Source organism: Balaenoptera musculus, chromosome 2, assembly GCF_009873245.2.
Source record: "Balaenoptera musculus isolate JJ_BM4_2016_0621 chromosome 2, mBalMus1.pri.v3, whole genome shotgun sequence".
Lineage (NCBI taxonomy): Eukaryota > Metazoa > Chordata > Mammalia > Artiodactyla > Balaenopteridae > Balaenoptera > Balaenoptera musculus.
The window spans coordinates 147,607,051-147,628,221 of record NC_045786.1 but is presented as its reverse complement, the minus strand read 5'-3'; the positions used below and the strand labels follow the sequence as shown (position 1 = coordinate 147,628,221).

The 21,171-nt window shown below is 41.3% G+C and overlaps 2 protein-coding genes across 4 annotated transcripts in view; one reads left to right on the top strand and one right to left on the bottom strand.

Moving 5' to 3' along the window:
- The first annotated feature begins 240 nt into the window (after positions 1 to 240).
- ALDH6A1 (aldehyde dehydrogenase 6 family member A1) lies at positions 241 to 21,033 on the top strand. The gene is made up of 12 exons (XM_036842370.1): positions 241 to 362; positions 8,322 to 8,381; positions 9,417 to 9,491; positions 10,437 to 10,598; positions 10,825 to 10,903; positions 11,305 to 11,607; positions 12,750 to 12,871; positions 14,250 to 14,439; positions 14,651 to 14,832; positions 16,227 to 16,406; positions 16,678 to 16,776; positions 18,548 to 21,033. Exons 1-12 carry the CDS (start codon positions 297 to 299, stop codon positions 18,650 to 18,652), a joined length of 1,623 nt encoding a protein of 540 aa, XP_036698265.1. The 5' UTR covers positions 241 to 296; the 3' UTR covers positions 18,653 to 21,033.
- BBOF1 (basal body orientation factor 1) overlaps positions 16,783 to 21,171 on the bottom strand; it is a 39,044-nt gene continuing 34,655 nt past the window's right edge. For 2 of the 3 annotated variants that reach the window (XM_036842371.1, XM_036842373.1), the window contains exons 12-13: positions 17,981 to 18,036; positions 16,783 to 16,917 (exon numbers count right to left, since the gene is read on the bottom strand). In XM_036842371.1, coding sequence (XP_036698266.1) covers positions 18,025 to 18,036 — 12 coding nt within the window. In that variant the 3' untranslated portion in view covers positions 16,783 to 16,917; positions 17,981 to 18,024. The remainder of the gene's footprint in view (positions 16,918 to 17,980; positions 18,037 to 21,171) is intronic. The other variant, XM_036842372.1, reaches the window with a different exon arrangement.

The following is a 21,171-nucleotide window of genomic DNA, read 5'->3' as shown; positions in this document are numbered from 1 at the left end:
CCCGTGTGCTCAATATAGAGTACCCAAGTCAGGGGCGTCTTCCCTACCTCCGCCAACAGAATTTGTTGGGGGTGGGAGGGCGAGAGCTCTATCACTTCTGACCAATCGCATACCCCCAGGTCTGGGACTGTGGGGCGGAGTCAGGTGTTAGGGCGAGTGATTGGCTAGGGGAAATTGTCCTTTCCACCAATGAGGAGGTGCGGCAGGACGGAGGGGCGAGGCCTGGCAGCAGTAATGCTTGAGGACAGACTCAGACTGTAGAGGTGCGGGGGGCTGAAAAGAGGCAAGCGAGAGCCATGGCGGCGGTGGCGGCGGTGGCGGCGGTGGCGGCGGCGGCGGCAATGCGGGCCCGGATCCTGCAGGCGAGTGAGGGTGGCGCCAAGGGGTCGCGAAACTAGAAATTCGGTCCTTTCCGTCCGCTCTCTGAGCCAACCCCTTCATGGCTGACCCTCCTGTGCCCATCGGACCAGTGCGGCCCTATCCCACACCTTACTCAGTATCTGCCTTCGTTGGATCCAGCCCTGGACTATCACTCCTCTTCCTTTTATTCTTGAGACTCCCTCTTTCTGGCTCTGGTCCACTCTCCTCCTCCAGCCCAGCCCCGTCCCTGCCGACTCTCTCTTGCCCTCACCTCTATCTGTCTGCCCACCGTCTTTCCCTTTCACCTCTGCACCAGCCACCTCTCTGCCCCAAAAACTCCCCTTCTGGTCACCTTTCTTAGCATCCTGCCGGGAGCGTCCAGATTGGTCCCTTCCCCCACCCTTCTCTTCACTGTCTACAGTCCGAGGTAAAGGCGGGGGAAGGAGGCACACGAGGGGCGAGGGTCAGTGAATGAACTTTGAATCTCCTTCTAGAAGTGTACACTAGGTTCTCCCTCAAAGCAGCCATTTGCTGAGCCATTTTCCCCAGCTATGGCTCTTTGTATTTTCCACAGGCTGTGGGCTGTGCCCTTGCTTGCCAAGACTTTCAGTTTAACTTTCTCTCAGCAAAGTTACAGTGTTTATGTTGGCCGTGAATAAGGACACATAGTTAATGCTACCAGTTTGTTCCAAGCACATGCAAAGGACTAAACATCTCTAAAGCACGTGATAGAAAATGAGAGCCAAGGAAGACAAAAAGTGTAAGTTCCAAGTTCCCACCCCCAAGTCAGCTCCTAGCATGACTCAACTCTGCCCTTGGGGGTGGGGTGGGGGGATTAGGTCCTCTCTGAAGCCAACCTAAGGATAGGAGCTACAGAAGCTGCATGCCTGAGGCCTGTGATTTACAACTCTGTTCATAGCCTTTCCCCCCCCCACCGCAACCCCCCGTTGTTCACAGCCTTACAAGGACTTAGATTATGAGGCAAGATTCACTACAGGCAACATTCTGGAACCTGCAAGAAACAAATTTGCTTTTCTTACTCATTATATCCAGCCTGGGAACTTCTTCCTCTATATTGCTGGGCTGTTAGATAATATTAGTATTTACCAGGTTTCAGTGAGTTCTGTTGCAAAGACCATGCATTTTTAAGATTCTTAGCAGAGTCAGCAAAGATTCCTGTTTAAATATGCTATTTAATGGGACAGTGTGGAGAATGGGTTGGAAGGGTTTGTCAAATGATTTGGCTTTCCTCATATTTCTTGATGTGATCCTAGTTCTGTTTTTCTAGGTTTGTTTGTTTTTTGTAATAGGGAAACAAAGTTTCCATCCTGTACTTTCCATTACCAACTTCTCAAAATCTTCTACTGAAATGGACTTTTTTCCTTTGCCTCCTCTGCCATCACAAGTCATTGAGAGCCTTAAGAAGCTATTTTGTCCTTTGCATCAAGGAAAAGAATCTCCCTTCCCAAGTACTTTATTTTGGAAATAGACACTATTTTCTTTCTTTCTTTCTTTCTTTCTTTCTTTCTTTCTTTCTTTCTTTCTTTCTTTCTTTCTTTCTTTATGGCTGTGTTGGGTCTTCGTTTCTGTGCGAGGGCTTTCTCCAGTTGTGGCAAGCGGGGGCCACTCTTCATCGCGGTGCGCGGGCCTCTCACTATCGCGGCCTCTCTTGTTGTGGAGCACAGGCTCCAGACGCTCAGGCTCAGTAATTGTGGCTCACGGGCCTAGTTGCTCCGCGGCATGTGGGATCTTCCCAGACCAGGGCTCGAACCCGTGTCCCCTGCATTGGCAGCAGATTCTCAACCACTGCGCCACCAGGGAAGCCCCAGACACTATTTTCTGATTCATTTTAAGAAACTTCTGAGTTGACCTGGAAAGAACAGAGATAGTAATTCTAAGTCAACTAGGAGTTACTGTAACATGACGCTTTGATAAAGAGTAGTCTAGATTCTGGCAGTCAAGATATTATCACTCCCATTTAAAGATAAGAAGACTGGTCTTGAAGTGACTCAATGACTTTCTTCAGTGATGCAGTGGAAAGAGAACAGGCTGCACAATCATACTTGGGTTCTATCCCAGCACCACCACTTCCTAGTTTTAAGAATATCTGTGAAGATTAGAATTAGTGAATATAATGAAGTAAGTTACGTGACACTAAAGGTCATCCAGTCTCCCAACTAGTAACTAATGGGGCTGAGAATTCAGGACTTCATCTTGTCATCTCTTTCTGTGTCAGGCACTGTCCCAAGCTTTGGGAAAGGAGAGATAAGTAAATATTCACTGAAACCCCCTATTGTATGCAATTGATAAGTGCTAAACAGTAAGAGTGCACACAGTACTGCAGGAACCTAGGAAAGAGCCCCAAATTCAACCTGTGCAATTCAGAAAAGCTTCCAAAAGGGGTTGATCTGGGTTTAAGTATTGCAAGAGTAGGAGGCCTTTAGCTAGAGGAGAAGGGAGTTCCTGCTAAAGGAAGTAGCACGCATGAACTAAACATCTAGAGAACAAGGAGTTTGGTGTGACTGGACATAGGATAGTTTTTTCAGCAACAGTACTAATGAGTATATCTTGGAAAATGAAGAAAAGAAAGGAGATCTAACCTTTCAAAACTATATGATAATGTTTTATTATACCAGACGCAGTGCCTTTTATGCCCTCTTGACAGCAGGGAGACTGTGTGCCAGTGACAAAATAAAACTAAGTGGCCTAGGGCTTCCCTGTTGGCGCAGGGGTTAAGAATCTGCCTGCCAATGCAGGGGACATGGTTCGATCCCTGGTCAGGGAAGATCCCAAATGCCACAGAGCAACTAAGCCGGTGCGCCACAACTACTGAGCCAGGGCTGTAGAGCCCGTGCTCCGCAACAAGTGAAGGCACTGCAATGAGAAGCCCGTGCACCTGCAACGAAGAGTAAACCTGCTCGCTGCAACTAGAGAAAGCCCGCGAGCAGCAACAAAGACCCAACACAGCCAATAAATAAATAAATAAATATTTTTTTAAAAAAGAAAACAAAAAAAAACCTAAGTGGCCTAGAATGCTCCAGTTGGCTGATCCGTGCATTTTCTGCCCTGTAAGAGAATTTACATGAAACAAAATTAATATCCAACAATTGCTTGGTGTGTACTCATCCTTTCATTCTGCAGAATATTACTGAGTGCTTACTCTAGTCCAGGAATGGTGCTAGGGGCTTAGGACACAACCATCTAGTGATCTAAGGGAGAGAGACTTAATAATTAAATAAGCTACTATTCCCTACTGCGATATGAGAAATAGAGGAATTCAGGTGTTTTATGAACTTCATAATCAGGTACTTAGCCTAGACCTGAGATTGAGACTTAAAAACTTCCAACTCTGCTACTGCCTCTCTCATTCACAGGAGTTAATCTTGTTTTTTCTACTTCAGAGGAAACAAAAACCATTAGATGAGAACGTCCTCAACTTCCTGCTAGCAAGCCTACAGAACTGACCTGTACCTGTACCTGTACCCAAAGTGATAAGGAGCTAAGGAATAGATGTGAGCCAAGCAAATGGGATGAAATAATTCCAGGCAAGAGGGAGCAGCATGTGCAAGGGCAATGCGAGCACAAAACATGTTCTGAACAGCTGGAGCATAGAGAGAGCAAGGAGGAAAGCGGCAAGCTAGGAAACTAGAGAAGTAAAGTTACTATGTAGAGTCTTCTAAGCAACATCAGTGTGAGTCTTTATCCCAAGGACAATGGAAAGCCATTGGTAGGTTTTAAACAAAGGAGTGATCTAACCAGGTCTGTGTTTTAGAAAGACCCTCTGGCTATGGAGTGGAAACTAGATTCAGAAGGTTTAAGATTGGAGGCTGGGAGACCTGTTAGGAAACCATTGTTGAAGTCCAGGTGGGAGACAATGATGGTATAGACTGCGGTGAGGGTAGGAGGGGTAGAGAGAAGGGGGTGCATTTCAAAGACTTCTGGGAGGACAGATTGCCAGGACTTGTTTGATTCACTGAGGAAAGAGAGGGAGGAGTTAGGGTGACATTCAAGTTTCTGGTTGGGCAGCTAGGTGGATAGTAGCCCCATTTACTGAAAGGTGGGCTATAGGAAACAGAGCCGGTTGGTGGAAGGAAGATGAGGTCAGCTTTTTCAACATGTACCTAAATAACATCCAAGTAGAGATGTGGTGAAGACAGTTATGTAGGTATTACCTGAAGAGGAAGATTCTGGTGAGGAATTACAGATTTGGGCATCACCAGGATCTAGATAATTAAGCCACTGGAGTTGATGAAATCACCCAAGGAGAGTTCAAGAACTCCTTGTTCGGAAACTCAAGCATTAGAGGCCAGGTATAGGAGACTGAACCAGCATAGAAGGCAGAGAAAAAGTGGCCCAAGAAATAGAAAAATACCAGGGCATCACAGAATACAAGTGGAGAGGGGATTCAGACATAGGGCATGATTACCTAACTCTTCACCTCTGCTGAGAGGTCAGGTACAAGAAGGACTGGGAAGAGTCCATGGTAGGGAGGAAGTCACTGGTGTTCAATCATAAAGGTTGGAGTTGATTGAAGAGTTCGTGGGAGATGGGGATGTAATTAGTATAGAGAACTCTGGCTATTGGATGGAGAGAGGTTTAAGGTACAGGAAAGAAAGGATCATTGATGGAAGTGTCCGAGGCAGGAGGAACAGTTCAGAGCACAGGTGCAGAGATTAGCCTTAGATTACAAGACAGACACCTCTTCAGTCAGTCCACAGACATTGATTGTGCACCTCTGTCTCCCAGTCACTCTGTCCCTGTGACCTTGGTAGCTACCTTCTCCACTATAAGAGGAAGAAAGGAAAAAATGGTGGGTATTGGTCAGTTTTGTAGGGCTTACTAGTAAGAAGTTGAGGAAGTTCCCATCTGATGGTTTCTGTTTCCTCTGAAGTAGAAAAAAATAAGATCAGCTCTTTTTTTTTATGAAAAAAATTTTTAATTGAAATATAGTTGATTTATAATGTTGTACCAATCTCCGCTGTACAGCAAAGTGACTCAGTAATACACATATAGACATTCTTTTTTTAATATTCTTTTCCATTATGGTTTATCACAGGATATTGAATATAGTGCCCTGTGCTATACAATAGGACCTTGTTGTTTATCCATCCTATATATAATAGTTTACATCTGCAAGATCAGCTCTTAAGAATGAGAAGGAAAGGAACAGAGTTGAGAATTGTTAAGTTTTGAAATAGCAAGGAGTGTGAGCAAATAAGTATTTATAGTAATAACAACATGTAATGAGCACCAACTACTTGCTAGCTGTTTTTCATACCTGGACAAGCTTGATCACAGTAACTCTGTAAAGTAGGTAAACAAGATTCAGTGCCTGCCCTCGTGGAATTCATAGTCTTTGGGGTAACAAACAAGTAACTAGGCCATTACAACACAGACAGATAACCTCTTAGGGGAAATATTGGCTGCTATGGAGTACAAAAAAGGACAGCTAACCAAGTCTGGGGTGGGAGACAGTCAGGCCAATATAGCTGCCCAGTGGGCCTTTCTTTCATTCAGTAGATATTTACTGAACACCTACGGTGTAGCAGGTAGTGTGTTGTTATTGGGAACGTGACTATAAGTAAAGACATGGTGATCTCCAGGAGAGTGTTGATGGTTTGAAATAGCTTTTGTGGGACTGGGGAGGAAGCAGACCAGGCATTTGGAAGGACTGTCTGCTGGCCCAAAGGACCAGCACCCTTTCCTCTGGGCAGTGCTGCAGGCACACAAACAAATTCTTGTACTTTATGCAGCCCAAAACTCTTTGGTTAACATGATTTCTCTTCAGACAAGGTTAACAGATTATTAGATTGCAGCTTCCTTTTACAACCCCGTCTTGACTATTTTAGTTTGCTCACTTTGATTAGACTTCAGTATTTCTTTCTTTTTTTTTTTTAAATAAATTTATTTATTTATTTATTTTTGGATGTGTTGGGTCTTAGTTTCTGTGCGAGGGCTTTCTCCAGTTGCGGCGAGTGGGGGCCACTCTTCATCGCGGTGCACGGCCCTCTCACTGTCACAGCCTCTCCCGTTGCAGAGCACAGGCTCCAGACGCGCAGGCTCAGTAGTTGTGGCTCACGGGCCTAGCCGTTCCGCGGCATGTGGGATCTTCCTGGACCGGGGCACGAACCCGTGTCCCCTGCATTGGCAGGCAGATTTCTAACCACTGCGCCACCAGGGAAGCTCCTAGACTTCAGTATTTCTTAAATCAACTTGCATAGCATGTATACAAACTATCTTTTTTTAGAGAGTGGCTTTATTTTAACTGATCCCCCCAACCCCTGCCATTTGCTGATTAAATCCTATTACCTGTATAACACATTCTTTTCCTATTAGGTACATGTGGCTTTTTTTTTTTTTTTTTTTGGCTGCGTTGGATCTTCGTTGCATCTTCGTTGCTGTGCGCCGGCTTTCTCTAGTTGTGGCAAGCGGGGGCTACTTTTTGTGGCGGTGCGCGGACTTTTCATTGCAATGTCTTCTCTTGTTGCGGAGCACAGGCTTCAGTAGTTGTGGCACATGCGCTCAGTAGTTGTGGCTTGCAGGCTCTAGAGCGCAGGCTCAGTAGTTGTGGCACACGGGCTTAGCTGCTTCGCGGCATGTGGGATCTTCCCAGACCAGGGCTTGAACCCATGTCCCCTGCATTGGCAGGCAGATTCTTAACCACTGCACCACCAGGGAAGCCCACATGTGGCATTTTAAAAAACAGCTTTATTGAAATAAAATTGACCTAAAATAAACTGTGCATATTTTAAAGTGTATAAATTTTTTTTATTTGTTTGTTTTTTACTTTTGGCTGTGTTGGGTCTTCGTTGTTGCACATGGGCTTTCTCTAGTTGCAGCGAGCGGGGGCTACTCTTCGTTGCGGTGTGTGGGCTTCTCATTGCAGTGGCTTCTCTTGTTGCGGAGCATGGGCTCTAGGCGTGCAGGCTTCAGTAGTTGTGGCACTCAGGCTCAGTAGTTGTGGCTCGTGGGCTCTAGAGTGCAGGCTCAGTAGTTGTGGCGCACGGGCTTAGTTGCTCCACAGCATGTGGGATCTTCCCGGGCTAGGGATTGAACTCGTGTCCTCTGCATTGGCAGGCGGATTCTTAACCACTGTGCCATCAGGGAAGCCCTAAAGTGTATAATTTGATGTTTTAATATTTGTATACACCTGTGAAGACATCACAATCAAGATAGTGAACATATTAATTGCCCCAAAATGTTTCTCTCTTACCCCCTCCTCTTTTCCTCCTCTGTCATCTCTAGGTAACCACTCATCTGCTTTCTGACATTACCTTTTACATTTTCTAGTTTTATATAAATGGAATCATACCGTATATACTCTTTTTAAGTCTTAACTTATTTCACTCAGTATAATTACTATAATTATCCATGTTGCATATATCAATAGTCGATTCCTTTTTATTGCTGAGTAGTATTCCAACATATGGATATACTATACTAGTTTCCCTATTCACCCATCCAATTGTGGATATTTGCATTGTTCCCAAATTTTAGGCTGTTACTGATAAATTTACTATGAACATTCATGTTTTAAGTATTTGTGTGGGCATATTATATATACATTTGACACTTGGTTATATACTATCTTATATTCAACACCTATTGTGTTAGACACCATCCTAAGTGTTTTCTTATTTTTAGATTTATGGTGACTACATGTACCAGGCCAAAAATTAGAAAAATATAGTGTAATGACAAAAAAATATTTTTTTAACCAGGACTGTCCTGGAAATTGAGCACATGATCATTATGGTTTATTGTTCTCTCATAGTTTGCTGTGTCTCATAGTCTCACAACTTTTGTCTTTAAAGACTGTATGACCCTTGAGAGCAAACACCAAGTCCTTTTTCATATACCCACAGTAACTAGTATAATGTTAAGCATATAGTAGCCATTCACTAAATTTGTAATAATTTTCTGCTCTCATTTATCAAAATAACCATTCTTTTACCTCCCAGGTTTCTTCCAAGGTGAACTCCAGTTGGCACCCAGCATCCTCCTTCTCTTCATCGTCAGTGGTGAGTTTATTTGGTAATAAAGGCTGACTTCTGAGAAGGAATCCAGTATAATTTGAGGGTATTCCCATTTATCTTCTTTACGTAATTTGATCAGAGTTTATCTGAAATTTTCTATCTTGGTTTTCTTATCTCATATTATTTCTACTATGTTGTAAGCATTTCCAATATTGCAAGGTGGTCTCTATGATTATGATTTTTAATGGCTATATAATATTCTATCAAGTAGATATAGCCTGAATTAACTAATAATTTTTCCAGATAGCATTTAGACTTATTCTGTTTTTCAGTATTATAAAACAAACATTTATTTATGTAGTTTTTTTCTTTCTTTTATATTATATCCCTTCTGAATTAGGATTACTGTGTCAAAAGATACATTTTCTTGGCTTCTAGAGGTTTTCTTGACCCTGCCAGAAAGGTTGTCTTCTTTACAACTTTTAGAGTTGTTTTTACAGACCTACTGTCTATCAGCCATTTGCAACAACTAAACCTGATATATAAGGACTGGTGCTCAAAATCCTGTTTATATAGAAGCATGCACATACTGTAACATAGTAATCCTTCACCTTTTTGGCCCACAGACCACTTTGAAAATTTAATGAAAACAAACTACTTCTCAGAAAAACTACACAGATAGGAATGTCTTTTAAAATCTTTTGATCGTGAAGGTAACGCATGCTCATGGTAATGTGACAGAAAGTCGGCTGGGCCAAGACGTCCTAATAGCTAATCTTTGTTAATACAGAGTCTACTGCTTTTTTAGTATGAACTTCTCAGTGAGATATGTTTACTCGTGAAGTTCCACTGTGTGATTAGCAGGGAATTTCCCATTTACAGAGCGATCACAGTATTGAGAGGCTCTGCCCCATATTAATAAGCACTATAGACAAGTATATTGTATATCTCTTTCATAGTGCTAACATTTCTAGAGGGCAGAAAATTCAGTTATCAACCCCAATTCCTTTTCTCTTTGTGAAAGAGAGAAGTAAAGCAACTAACTAATACAAAGTTTTGTGTGTTTTTTTTTTTCCCCAGCCAACTGTAAAGCTTTTCATTGATGGGAAATTTATTGAATCCAAAAGTGACAAATGGATGGACATCCACAACCCCGTAAGCAAAGCTGCTTTGGGACTTAAACTTAACTAGCCTAGAATTCTGGGGACATGGTGGGAAAATAGGGACCAGGGTGTCCATTGTGAAGCACATAGCGCTGCCCCTGTGACTATATGAAAAATGAAGAAGGTGGGGCAGGAACGAAGGATGATGTGCTGCTTTTTAAAAAAAAAAAAAAAAATTATTTATTATTTGTTTATTTATTTTATTTATTTTTGGCTGCATCGGGTCTTAGTTGCAGCACGTGGGATCTTCGTTGAGGCATGTGGGATCTTTGTTGCAGTGCGCGGGCTTCTCTTTAGTTGTGGCTCACAGGCTCCAGGGCACATGGGCTCTGTAATTGTGGCGTGCGGGTTCCAGAGCACATGGGCTCTGTAGTTTGTGGCACGCAGGCTCTCTAGTTGAGGGGCGCGAGCTCAGTAGTTGTGGCGCGCGGGCCTAGTTGCCCCGCCACATGTGGGATCTTAGTTCCCTGACCAGGGATTGAACCTGTGCCCCCTGCATGGTAAGGCAGTTTTTTTTTTTTTTTTAATTTATTTATTTTATTTATTTAGCTTTGGCTGAATTGGGTCTTCGGTGCTGCGTGCGGGCTTTCTCTAGTTGCGGCGAGCGGGGGCTACTCTTCGTTGCGGTGTGCGGGCTTCTCATTGCAGTGGTTTCTCTTGTTGCGGAGCACAGGCTCTAGGCACGCAAGCTTCGGTAGTTGTGGCACGTGGGCTCAGTAGTTGTGGTGCACGGCCTCTAGAGCGCAGGCTCAGTGATTGTGGTGCATGGGTTTCTTTGCTCTGCAGCGTGTGGGATCTTCCCGGACCAGGGATCGAGCCTGTCCCCCCTGCATTGGCAGGCAGATTCTTAACCACTGCACCACCAGGCAAGCCCTAAGGCAGATTCTTTACCACTGGAACACCAGGGAAGTCCCTGATGTGCTGCTTTCTCCATCAGGCCACCAATGAGGTCATTGGTCGGGTCCCTCAAGCCACCAAGGCTGAAATGGATGCAGCAGTTTCTTCCTGCAAACGTGCTTTTCCCGCATGGGCAGACACTTCAATATTAAGCCGTCAGCAGGTCCTGCTCCGCTATCAGCAACTCATTAAAGAAAACTTGGTAAGAAATCTGAATGGTATAATTTTCCAAACTTGCCTAGGGGATACTTGTCACTCTCATAGAGGCCCTCTTAGCTGCTCTCCCTAACTGTACAATACAGAGAGACATAGATCATGGCTCTCTCCCTCATAGTACTTCTCCCTGACTTTTATTCTTTTTTGGCTGCCTGAGAACTAACAGGAGGCACATCCTTGCATTGGTTTCTATTTCTGTGTTTTCTCTCTAGAAAGAAATTGCCAGATTGATCACGCTGGAACAAGGGAAGACCCTAGCAGATGCCGAAGGAGATGTATTTCGAGGCCTTCGTAAGCAGGGATTCCTCATGGGGAGTTCAGGGACATTGAGAAGAAGCAAAGGAAAATGAGAGGCAAAGACCCCAGATGGGGGATTGCTTCTTCCTTTATGTAGATTTTGCTATCCCATGATATCTTTTTTAATACTTGTGGAAAACGGCAGTACTCAGGTATCTGTGGGATTGGTTTACTTCATTCATTATTTTACTCAAATGATCTTCCAAATGGTATATGCATTGCACTGTCTCTTTCCCATTCAGGTAATCTCACTTTACGCAACCCCTTCACATGGCAAGTCAGTGTTTCTTCCCTCTGTCGTTGGTCTTGCCACTCAGGGCTGACTAGAGCATGACAAAACTAAGTAGTGCACAGTGTGGAGAGTTGGTGGCCCGACTGCTTCTTCTCTGTTCCAGAGGTGGTTGAGCATGCCTGCAGTGTGACATCCCTCATGCTGGGAGAGACCATGCCATCCATCACCAAAGACATGGACCTTTATTCCTACCGTCTGCCTCTGGGGGTGTGTGCAGGCATTGCTCCATTCAATTTTCCTGCCATGATCCCCCTTTGGATGTTTCCCATGGCCATGGTATGTGGAAATACCTTCCTAATGAAACCATCAGAGCGAGTCCCTGGAGCAACTATACTTCTTGCCAAGTTGCTTCAGGACTCTGGTGCCCCTGACGGAACACTGAATGTCATCCATGGACAACATGAAGGTAACTGCCCCTCTGTACATGGCACTTAATCTGGATACCAAAAAATCAAGGTGTTGAGTCAGTGATGGGGTGTTTTAGGATGAAGAACCTAGGGATGAAGGGATTTACTAGTAGTAACCTCCATGTATGAAGATAATGTTTGTTGATTGTTTTGCCATCTCTTTGCTAAGGTAACTAACTGGGGAGTAGCAGTGCTTCTTGCCCTACAGAATGCATTAGGACAAAGAAATATGGTTAGGGCAAGATACAGATGAGATTAAAGAGAAGTTTTCATTTCAATATTGAGAGAATTTATAAGGTTATTTAACTCAGACTTTATAGATCTCAGAGGTACTGAAGTCCTTCTGATTCATATAATAATAGCGAATACTTAAAAAGTGCTTCTGTGTTTCAAGCACTGTTCCTAATGCCTTCTATATATTATCTCATTTAGTCTTTACAACAACCCTTTGAGGTAGGTACTATTATTTTCCCATTTTACAGATGAGAAAATTGAGGCATAATGAAATTAAGTGATTTGCCCAAAGTCATGTTGCTAGAAACTGTCAAAGTCGGGATGTGTATACTTAAGAAGGCTGACCCTGGTTTTTACTTTTAAATACTATGCTCTATTGCCTCTCACATGAGGGCACAGTAGTATCTGAGAGTCCCAGTATAAGCGACAGTTGAGGAAGTATCACATTCGTAAAGGACAAAAGGAAGAGTTGAGTATTGAAAGGCTATTATTTTGGAGGAAAATAGGAGTTGTAGCCTTCAGAGTTAGATTAAAAGTAGAAATTCTGGACTAGCAAGTGGGAAAAATAATGAAAGAGAAGAGGTTAAATAAGATTTGTAGTTCAAAGAATTTAAGAGAGGGACTCCCTGGCGGTCCAGTGGTTAAGACTCCTCGCTTCCACTGCTGGGGACGCAGGTTAGATCTCTGGTCGGGGAACTAAAATCCCACTAGAGATGGAGTGTGCCCCCCCCCAAAAAAAGAAGAATTTAAGAGAACAAGGACAGAACTCCAAAATGGGAATCCAGGGTAGAAAAACAAAAGTATGAAAACTTCTCATTCATAGCAGTGAGAAAGGGGGAAATTTGCTTTGCTGAGAATCCCATAGCCCTTTTTTCCTTTGTGGTAATCATTTATTTTCTTCTTAAAGCTGTAAACTTTATTTGCGATCATCTTGATATCAAAGCAATCAGCTTTGTGGGATCCAACCAGGCAGGAGAGTACATCTTTGAGAGAGGGTCAAGACATGGCAAGAGAGTTCAAGCCAATATGGTAACTTCATATTCCTTTTTCCCCCAAATTCTGTTATATGTATTAAAACTACCTAGAAAAAGCCCCTCAGCAGAGGGGCCACTCATCCCACTCTAATGCCAGTGTTTCTTTATTCACAATTCATCCTGGTTGTCTTCCCTTTAACCATGAACAGTGTGATGAGTTTTATTCTCTGTCACTTTAATTACCTTTTATCTTAACCAGGTAATCTTGGTGATGAAGTCACATTTCTCCTTAAGAATGATATTCAAATTCTTTGGGCTTCAGCAGTAACTGCGAAATTCTGCTTCTGGCCCTGTTTCTTCCTTCATACCATTCTTCCAGCTAGACCCCATCCTTCCTGCCTTTAAGGCGTATCCTAACTACTAATGTCAAAGATATGATCTTCCCTAAGAGCCCAGGCTATTTAAGGCTCTGGAAAGAGCCAGATATCCCTGTATGATATATGAGTGTGGTTTACTTGGCTGCATAGTTTTGCTGTTCCTTAGTGACTAGCTCCTCCGCCAAATACTTGGCAATTCTTTGATACTAAATATAATGTCCAGTTGCTACTTTCTTACCCTTCCACTAATGTTGCAAAAAGGGTAGCCACCTATGTACGGGCTTGGAGACTGTTCATGATATGCCCATTTATTTCTTTTCATGGCTGGATGTGTTTTGGCCAATTTGATTTATGCCCCTCCCAGTTCACTACATATTTCTTGAATGTATTCTGTGTCTAACATTATACTATGTGTAATGGGATACAGTTAAGTAGCAGACAAGGTATTTATTTATGTACTCAACTATAGCTGTATCTGGAAACATGTGGAAATGACCATATGTCAGTCCTACATAGAAGTTTATGAGGCTGCGTATCTAGAAGCTAGCCAATTGGAATTTCTTTCCGGAAATTGTGTATCAGGAGGCCTACCTCCTATTTTGCCTTTCAGCTGGCTACTGGCAGCTCTGTGTTTACATTGCTCTTCATATAACTGGAACCTCTGACAAACAACAAATTCTTTCCTAGCTAACTTAGGAAAGAGAAGGGAGTTCTCCTTGGCTCCTGGATGCAGTGTTTAGCCTGTCAATTTGACCGAACGTGATTGAGGCAGTGTTTTTTTGTTTTTGGGGGGGGACGTTTGATAATGGTTTTGATCTAAATAAACACCTATCAGCTTTTCAGCTGAGGAAGTGAAGCAAAAGTAACCTGGAGACTTACTCAGTGTTACCAGTACTTCAGCAATATCAAAATGATAATAAATCTATTTTCAAAGCAACACAGGATAAATTCTCGAGTCCTTTCCTTAAATTCTCATCTGAAATCTCAGGTTCTTTAATTTCTTAGCCAAATTGTATTTTGCCAAGGAAGATTCATGTACTTTCTGTATTTCCTTAGGGAGCCAAAAACCATGGGGTAGTCATGCCAGATGCCAATAAGGAAAATACTCTGAACCAGCTGGTTGGGGCAGCATTTGGAGCCGCTGGTCAGCGCTGCATGGCTCTTTCAACAGCGATCCTTGTGGGAGAAGCTAAGAAGTGGCTGCCAGAGCTGGTAGAGCGTGCCAAAAAACTGAGAGTCAATGCAGGTAACCAGTTATCTGCCTGGCTTCTTTAGACTCTGCATCTGTGGCACTAAGCTCTTGATTTTCGCATTGGCCTTGTCCAATGGGAGCAATCATGTTTATTCTTACCATTGCCTCTCTTTGTACTGTACTACTTGTCATTTGGATTCATCTTTATTTAGCACTCATAATTTATGTTAATGAAGACCTTAAATACTTCTGTGTTGTTCTACAGGAGACCAGCCTGGAGCTGATCTTGGCCCTCTGATCACCCCCCACGCAAAAGAGCGAGTCTGCAATCTGATTGATAGTGGAACAAAGGAAGGAGCTTCCATCCTTCTTGATGGGCGAGATATTAAAGTCAAAGGTTATGAAAATGGGAACTTCGTTGGGCCAACCATCATCTCAAATGTCAAGGTGAACAACTCTGGATTATTTATTTTGCAAATATATAATTTTGCGAAATTAGCTAAAGGCACCTCATTCCTCTAATTTATAAATGAAGACATTTAATGACTAGAGACCTTATCTCTTGCCAGACTTACTCAGTTATTTTATCTCAAGTCTGAATGAGTCTCCCCTCCTGACTTCCAACCTCTTTCCACTATACCAATGGTTGGAAAACTTTCCATTAAGAGCTAAAGAGTAAATATTTTTGGCTTTGCAGGGATAAATAGTCTCTGTCACAACTACTCAACTCAGCCATTAACATGGTGTGGTTGTATTCCAATAAAACTTTATTTATGGACAATGGAATTTGAATTTCATATAGTTTGAAGTGTCATGATTGATTTTTTTCAACCATTTAAAAATTGTAGAAACCATTCTTTGCTTGTGGGCTGTACAAAAACAGGCAGTAAGCCACTCCAGCTCACGGGCCATTATTTTGCCAGTTCCTATCTTACGTTATACTTCTTACTTGTTTAACGTTAATTTCTTCTTCCCTCTCCTTCTTACTGCCTAGCTTATAGCTATTGCAGTGTCTCCATCAATATATCAGCCCCCAATAGTTATTGTATACCTACATCTTCACCAGAAAATGACAAAAGAAAAAGAATTGGTGTCAATTTTTATTTATCAAAACTGAAAGTTGCTCAGCTAAAATGACAATGACTCCTCAATGACTATATTGAGGAGTTTTTTTGAAATTCAGATATCCCCACTAATCCTATTATAATCTTGAATAGTCAAGAGCTGAATCTAAGTGTAGTAGAAATTATGAGATTTCTTGCCACAGAGTCACTGAGGAAAAATCCACTTTATCAGCAACAAACACAGCTGACCAGCTGCAGTGGCAAAAGATGTTTTGAATGTTTCATGTGACCTGATACCAAAATAAAAATGTACAGACTCATTTGGGAGGCAAAGGAACAAATGAGAATAGATTGTTTATGTTACAGAAAACTTAGCACAGGATTTCTTTAAATAGAAAAATTCTCCTGTGGTGTCTTTAATATATGTTTGCTTTATTAAAAAAATGAATTTTCAAGTAGCTTTTCAGTAAGATAACAATTGGATAAACAAGTAATACAGGCATAAAACAGGAAGCTAGTGATGGGTCATGAGACCTAAAAATACAGTGCTTAAAGGAAAGGAGTGTAGTTATATAGTTATAGTAATAGGAATTTCAAGTTATTTATGATTGGTAGCTTGGAAGATGGAACACAGCAAGAAAGGACTTTTTTTTATAGGTGATTTAAAATGAAAAGAGATTATTACTAACGTAAAAGCTGTTCATTAAGCAAGTGGGTAATAAAGTACCAAATAAGCAAAAAATACTGACTTCTTTTCTGCTGCATCACTCCTGGCAGCCAAATATGATCTGTTACAAAGAGGAGATTTTTGGCCCAGTTCTTTTAGTTCTGGAAACAGACACTTTGGACGAAGCCATCAAGATCGTAAATGACAACCCATATGGAAATGGAACTGCCATCTTCACCACCAATGGAGCCACTGCTCGGAAGTATTCCCACCTGGTAGATGTTGGACAGGTTTGTGAACAGAATTCTTAGGATATTCTTGTAGCCATTTACTGTTTCCTATGTAAGGGGAGAAGGTAAACAGCGATCAGTCACTGCCCCTCTGATCTCCCTCAGTGCCCCATTTCTTCCTCAGGAATAAAAGCTCATGGGATGCAGGATCGGGTGGAAGGTGGGTAGTTAAAATTGGTCTCTCTGATGCCAAGCATTTGGGCTTCTAAATGGAAAGTTCCTTTGTTCGAGTGTTTTTCTTAGTATTTGACATGGATTTGTTCTGCTTTAGGTCGGGGTGAATGTGCCCATTCCAGTGCCTTTGCCAATGTTCTCATTCACCGGCTCTCGAGCTTCCTTCAGGGGAGACACCAATTTCTATGGCAAACAGGTGACTTTAAGTTTAAAAAAAATATTTTTCCTCTAAGAAACTTTCTTGAACATATTCAGGAACAAGGATTCTGCAAGGAAGGGCCTGCCAGCAGCTTCTGTGAGGGTATATGTTGTTCAGCAGTGCTTGTCAGTAGGTTCCCTAGAAAAGATATAAAAGTTAACAAAATTTTGCCAATTCCTGAATAACTCAAGGCAACAGAGTTTTTGGGAAAGAGCATGAGTAAATCCAAGCCTTTGTATATGTCCTCTCCTCTGCCTGTGACCCTCTCTTCCTGTATCCCCCCTTTCTCCCCCCTTTTCATCTGACTGTTAACCCCCAGTTTAAAGTGTGGACTCCTCCAGAAAATCACCTCTGACCACCACCATCCCCTTCAGTGTTGGGCTGGGTATGTCCTCATGTGCTCCCACTGCACACATTGCTCCCGTAATAGTTACTCATTTACTAAAAATTTTATTGAGCACCTTCTGTATATTAAACACTATTCTACAATAAAAATGCTATAAATGCAGCACTGAACAAAAAATAAATAAATAGAGCAGATCTGGAACCAAATTACCACTATTATCACATCCTTCAACTGGTGCATATATCCTAAAGCAAGAACAGGCATGGCATGTTCAAACAGCAGAAATGGGCTGGAGCACAGTGAGTGAATAAGGAAGATAGTGGTAAGAGATGAGGTTAGAGAGGTAGGCAGAGGCAAGTCATGTAGTAGGACTATTTAAGCCATGTTAAGAAGCCCTCATCACACTGTAATTATTATTTACTTATCTGCAGAACATGGCACAGAGCAAGTACCCAAATATGTGTTGGGCAAATGGGCTAGTGAAAGTTCTTTGTAGTCCCACAGAAATACAGCCATTTTGGGACCTTCAGTAAAAAATTACTTGTTTTCTATACAGGTCTCCCTTTTATAGGTTAATAATAAATTAACAGTGGGATTACACAGCAGGCTATGACAGTGTAGCCAGCTGGTTAAGAAACACTGTTTGTTTGGAGGTGGATTATCCAGTTTGTGCATTAGTCACAGCTTTTGTAAAATTGACTAGTTTGATACTATTAAAAATTTCTTTCAAGGGAAGCAGAGTAAAACTCTTGCTTAAAATAGTTTGTCAGTTTTGGAGTTTTTTTCCTCCTATGTCTTTGTTTAATTACTGTAAGTTACTCTGGTGAGTGAGGCTTCTTAGAGTAAAAGACTGACCTTATATACAGTTTGAAGTCTTAAATCCTTAGGTACTTAAATTGCTATTTTGCATTCTGGAAAGAAGACATAAAAGTATCATTCTTACATAATAAAATATAAACTTCAGTTCTATCTTATATTGAAAGTATGTAATAATCTCTAAAGTTGTTTTCACTATGTTAACATTGCCCAGATTTTGTCTAATAATTCTAGAAGAGTATTTTAATCAAGCTGGTGTGTTTTTTTCTAACAATATCCTTCTAGCTTGCTAGTAATTTTATGTGTTAGATCTGCAGTCTATTCTCTTTTACTCAAGCCTAGTCTTATAAAATAAATACAAGTTTAACAGTTTACCATGTTCAATTTTTCCATTTAGATGTGCCAGGTAATATGCTAAATGTTTTACATAGATTATCTCCTGAACAATATATTTAATTTTGGTTGCACCTATTCCTCCAGTAGGAACGTGAATAGCATTTCATAGCACCTCCTTCAAAAGTGATTAAAAGAGGAATCATGAAACCCCCGGGCATATATGATAACTCTCTCTTTCTCTCTTTTTTTTTCTTTCTTTGTTCTCTTTAGGGCATCCAGTTCTACACTCAGCTAAAAACTGTCACTTCACAGTGGAAAGAAGAAGATGCTTCTCTTTCCTCACCGGCTGTAGTCATGCCTACCATGGGCCGTTAGAAACGAGTTTATTCTGGACTCAGTCCATCCTGAGTAATTGCCCTTTATTCTTGACCAACTCCAACTGCCAACTTTGCTCAGATCAGATCCCTGGGATTGGAATACTATGTAACTAAAATCTTTCACAGGACCATTATCCCCTGTTAAGTAGCTAATAGGGAGACTCCTAGTGTAATTCTGAAACCAGATTTTCACTTGCTCTTCATAATTTTATTTTTGAGGTCACTGTCCTAACTGTGAAATGCTTCTCTGGAATAAGAGCTTAGACCTGATTTCTAAAAATTCTCCCCTTTTCTGATGACTTGAAGGAAGTGAACATTAGCGTGTGTAAAGACGATCTTCCAAGGAAAAGGATCTCTTGCATGGGGAAATAGGTCAAAAATAATTCACCCTTTGGTTGATCATCAAACACAGCCCCACATAAATGCCAGTGGGTGAGGCCTCTCTGCGAAGCTTTGCTGAGCCTCTCATTTATCCCACACCACACAAGATATAATCCATCTCTACTTATCCCACAGATGTGACAACTGCTTCTGTCTTTTCTGCTGAATGCCACTTTGTCCTAGTGACTCATGACCACTAATTCTATCATTGTCACTGTTCCTGCTTCTTAAAACCACTTCCCAAGGATACCTCAGTATGCATTGGATAAATCAACTTTTTGTGGTGTGTGCCAAGCGTTAAATTTCAGGGTTTGCTTCAGCAATCAATGAATGCTTCAGTCATTAATTCAGATGCCAACAGGATTTTTTTAGAAAACTATTTCAAAAGTTATATCAGGCCCAGACATCAAGGGGTATTCCAACCATGAAAGTGAGCAAGACTCTTTTTTTTTTTGATGCTTAACAGGATCTCATGTTGAGAAGTGATTAATGGTAAAAAGAAAGGCAATGCCCTATCCTCGTTGGCTGAATAAGAAACTGAAGAAACATTCACTACATGTTTTACAATATTTTTCTCTTCCAAAATGCATTTCTGTAAACAAGTTTTAACCACTGTTCTTAGCTTTGAAATCAAATTAATGCTGAACTTAATCAGTATAAAGTATAAGAACAGAACATTTCTTAGGACTCCTAGTACTTTACTTTGAGTAACAAAGGGTCAGAGAAAATGAACCACCCTTAAAGATACAACCTTGGGTGACACTGTTAAATTCTCCAAGACAAAAGTTCTTCCTGAAAATGTTCTTCCAGTTTGGAAGGGAAAAACCAAATTCCTACTTTCTGGGGTGGAGGCTCAAAACCTTCAGACTCACGTGTTCTCCAAGTATGTAAGTCTAACCTGCTATTACTTGTCAAATTTTTTATATTGTTCTTTCCTCTTGCCTGCATTTCTCATTTGTGACACTTTTTAATGAAAGAACCCTAATGTAAAGTAACTGACTGGGGCCTAAGAAATTTCAAAGCTTTCCATGTGTGAAGTAGTCAAAGAAATGCTTTGACAGATTCTTCTGCTACCATTAATTCAAGTGTCTTTATGCTTTTTGTTTCTTTGCTATAGCTCAACTTTAAGTCAGAACAGACATTTATGTGCTAAACAGAATAGATTCTGTCTTTTGCTCTACCATGCCAGTTGAATCCTGTCTTTCTGATATGGTCTTCACCCATTGAACTAGGAGAAGGCTTCTCATTTCTGATAGAGTAGTCTCTGGTCCTCAGCCAGATGACATAGGTCATTTATTTTTCTGCTTCCTCATTAGTTACGTAGATAATGCTAACCTATTCCATGGGTGTTATCTAATAAATTAAGGATGGTAAAAACCTTGAAAATGTTTGTGCACTCTCTGGATTTTAGGCTTATTACTACCACGTGTTGGATAGAATGTCAAAATCTTTAATCACTTAAGGTGACTGAACTTTAATAAAATACATTTATGACCCTCCTGGCGCTTTTTTTTTTTTTGGATTTGCCTGCCTAAAGGTGAGGCAATAGAAATTTATAATATCATAATAGAATGCCTCTTGTTTTATCTCTTATCACAGCTGACAACTGGTAGTAATATTTAATCCAGTCCAACAACTACAGGCTGGGTTGAATAAAAGGTCATACTGTCTAAATTCCAAGTGGAATTAAATATAATCACAGAGACTCCTAAGTTTTCCTTACATTTAAGGAAAATTACTTTTTAAGAAATACTAACTAATCAGAATTGTGTTGCTCTAATTGGAATCAACTCATTTGGCTAGGTACTTGCTACTCAGAAGAGTTACTTATTTCTTAGATGGAAAAAAATCTGTACAGTTGTGTTCATGCTAGTAGCCGCTAAAAAATTCAGTATTTTCTTTTTGCTCTGATGTGGCCTCACTGGAAATTTCTCAGATTTTACATTGTACTAATTGATTATGTACAACAAATTACAAGTAAAAAGCTCTTAAAAAGAACACCTGGCTTTTTTTTTTTTTTTTTTTTGGTACCGTACTTCCTTATAATGCCTTTGTCTGCTAGCTTATAGTGACCCAGACTTCCCACCTCTGTCCAAAGCCAAGAGTTACATGGTCACTATGTTTATTCTTACATAA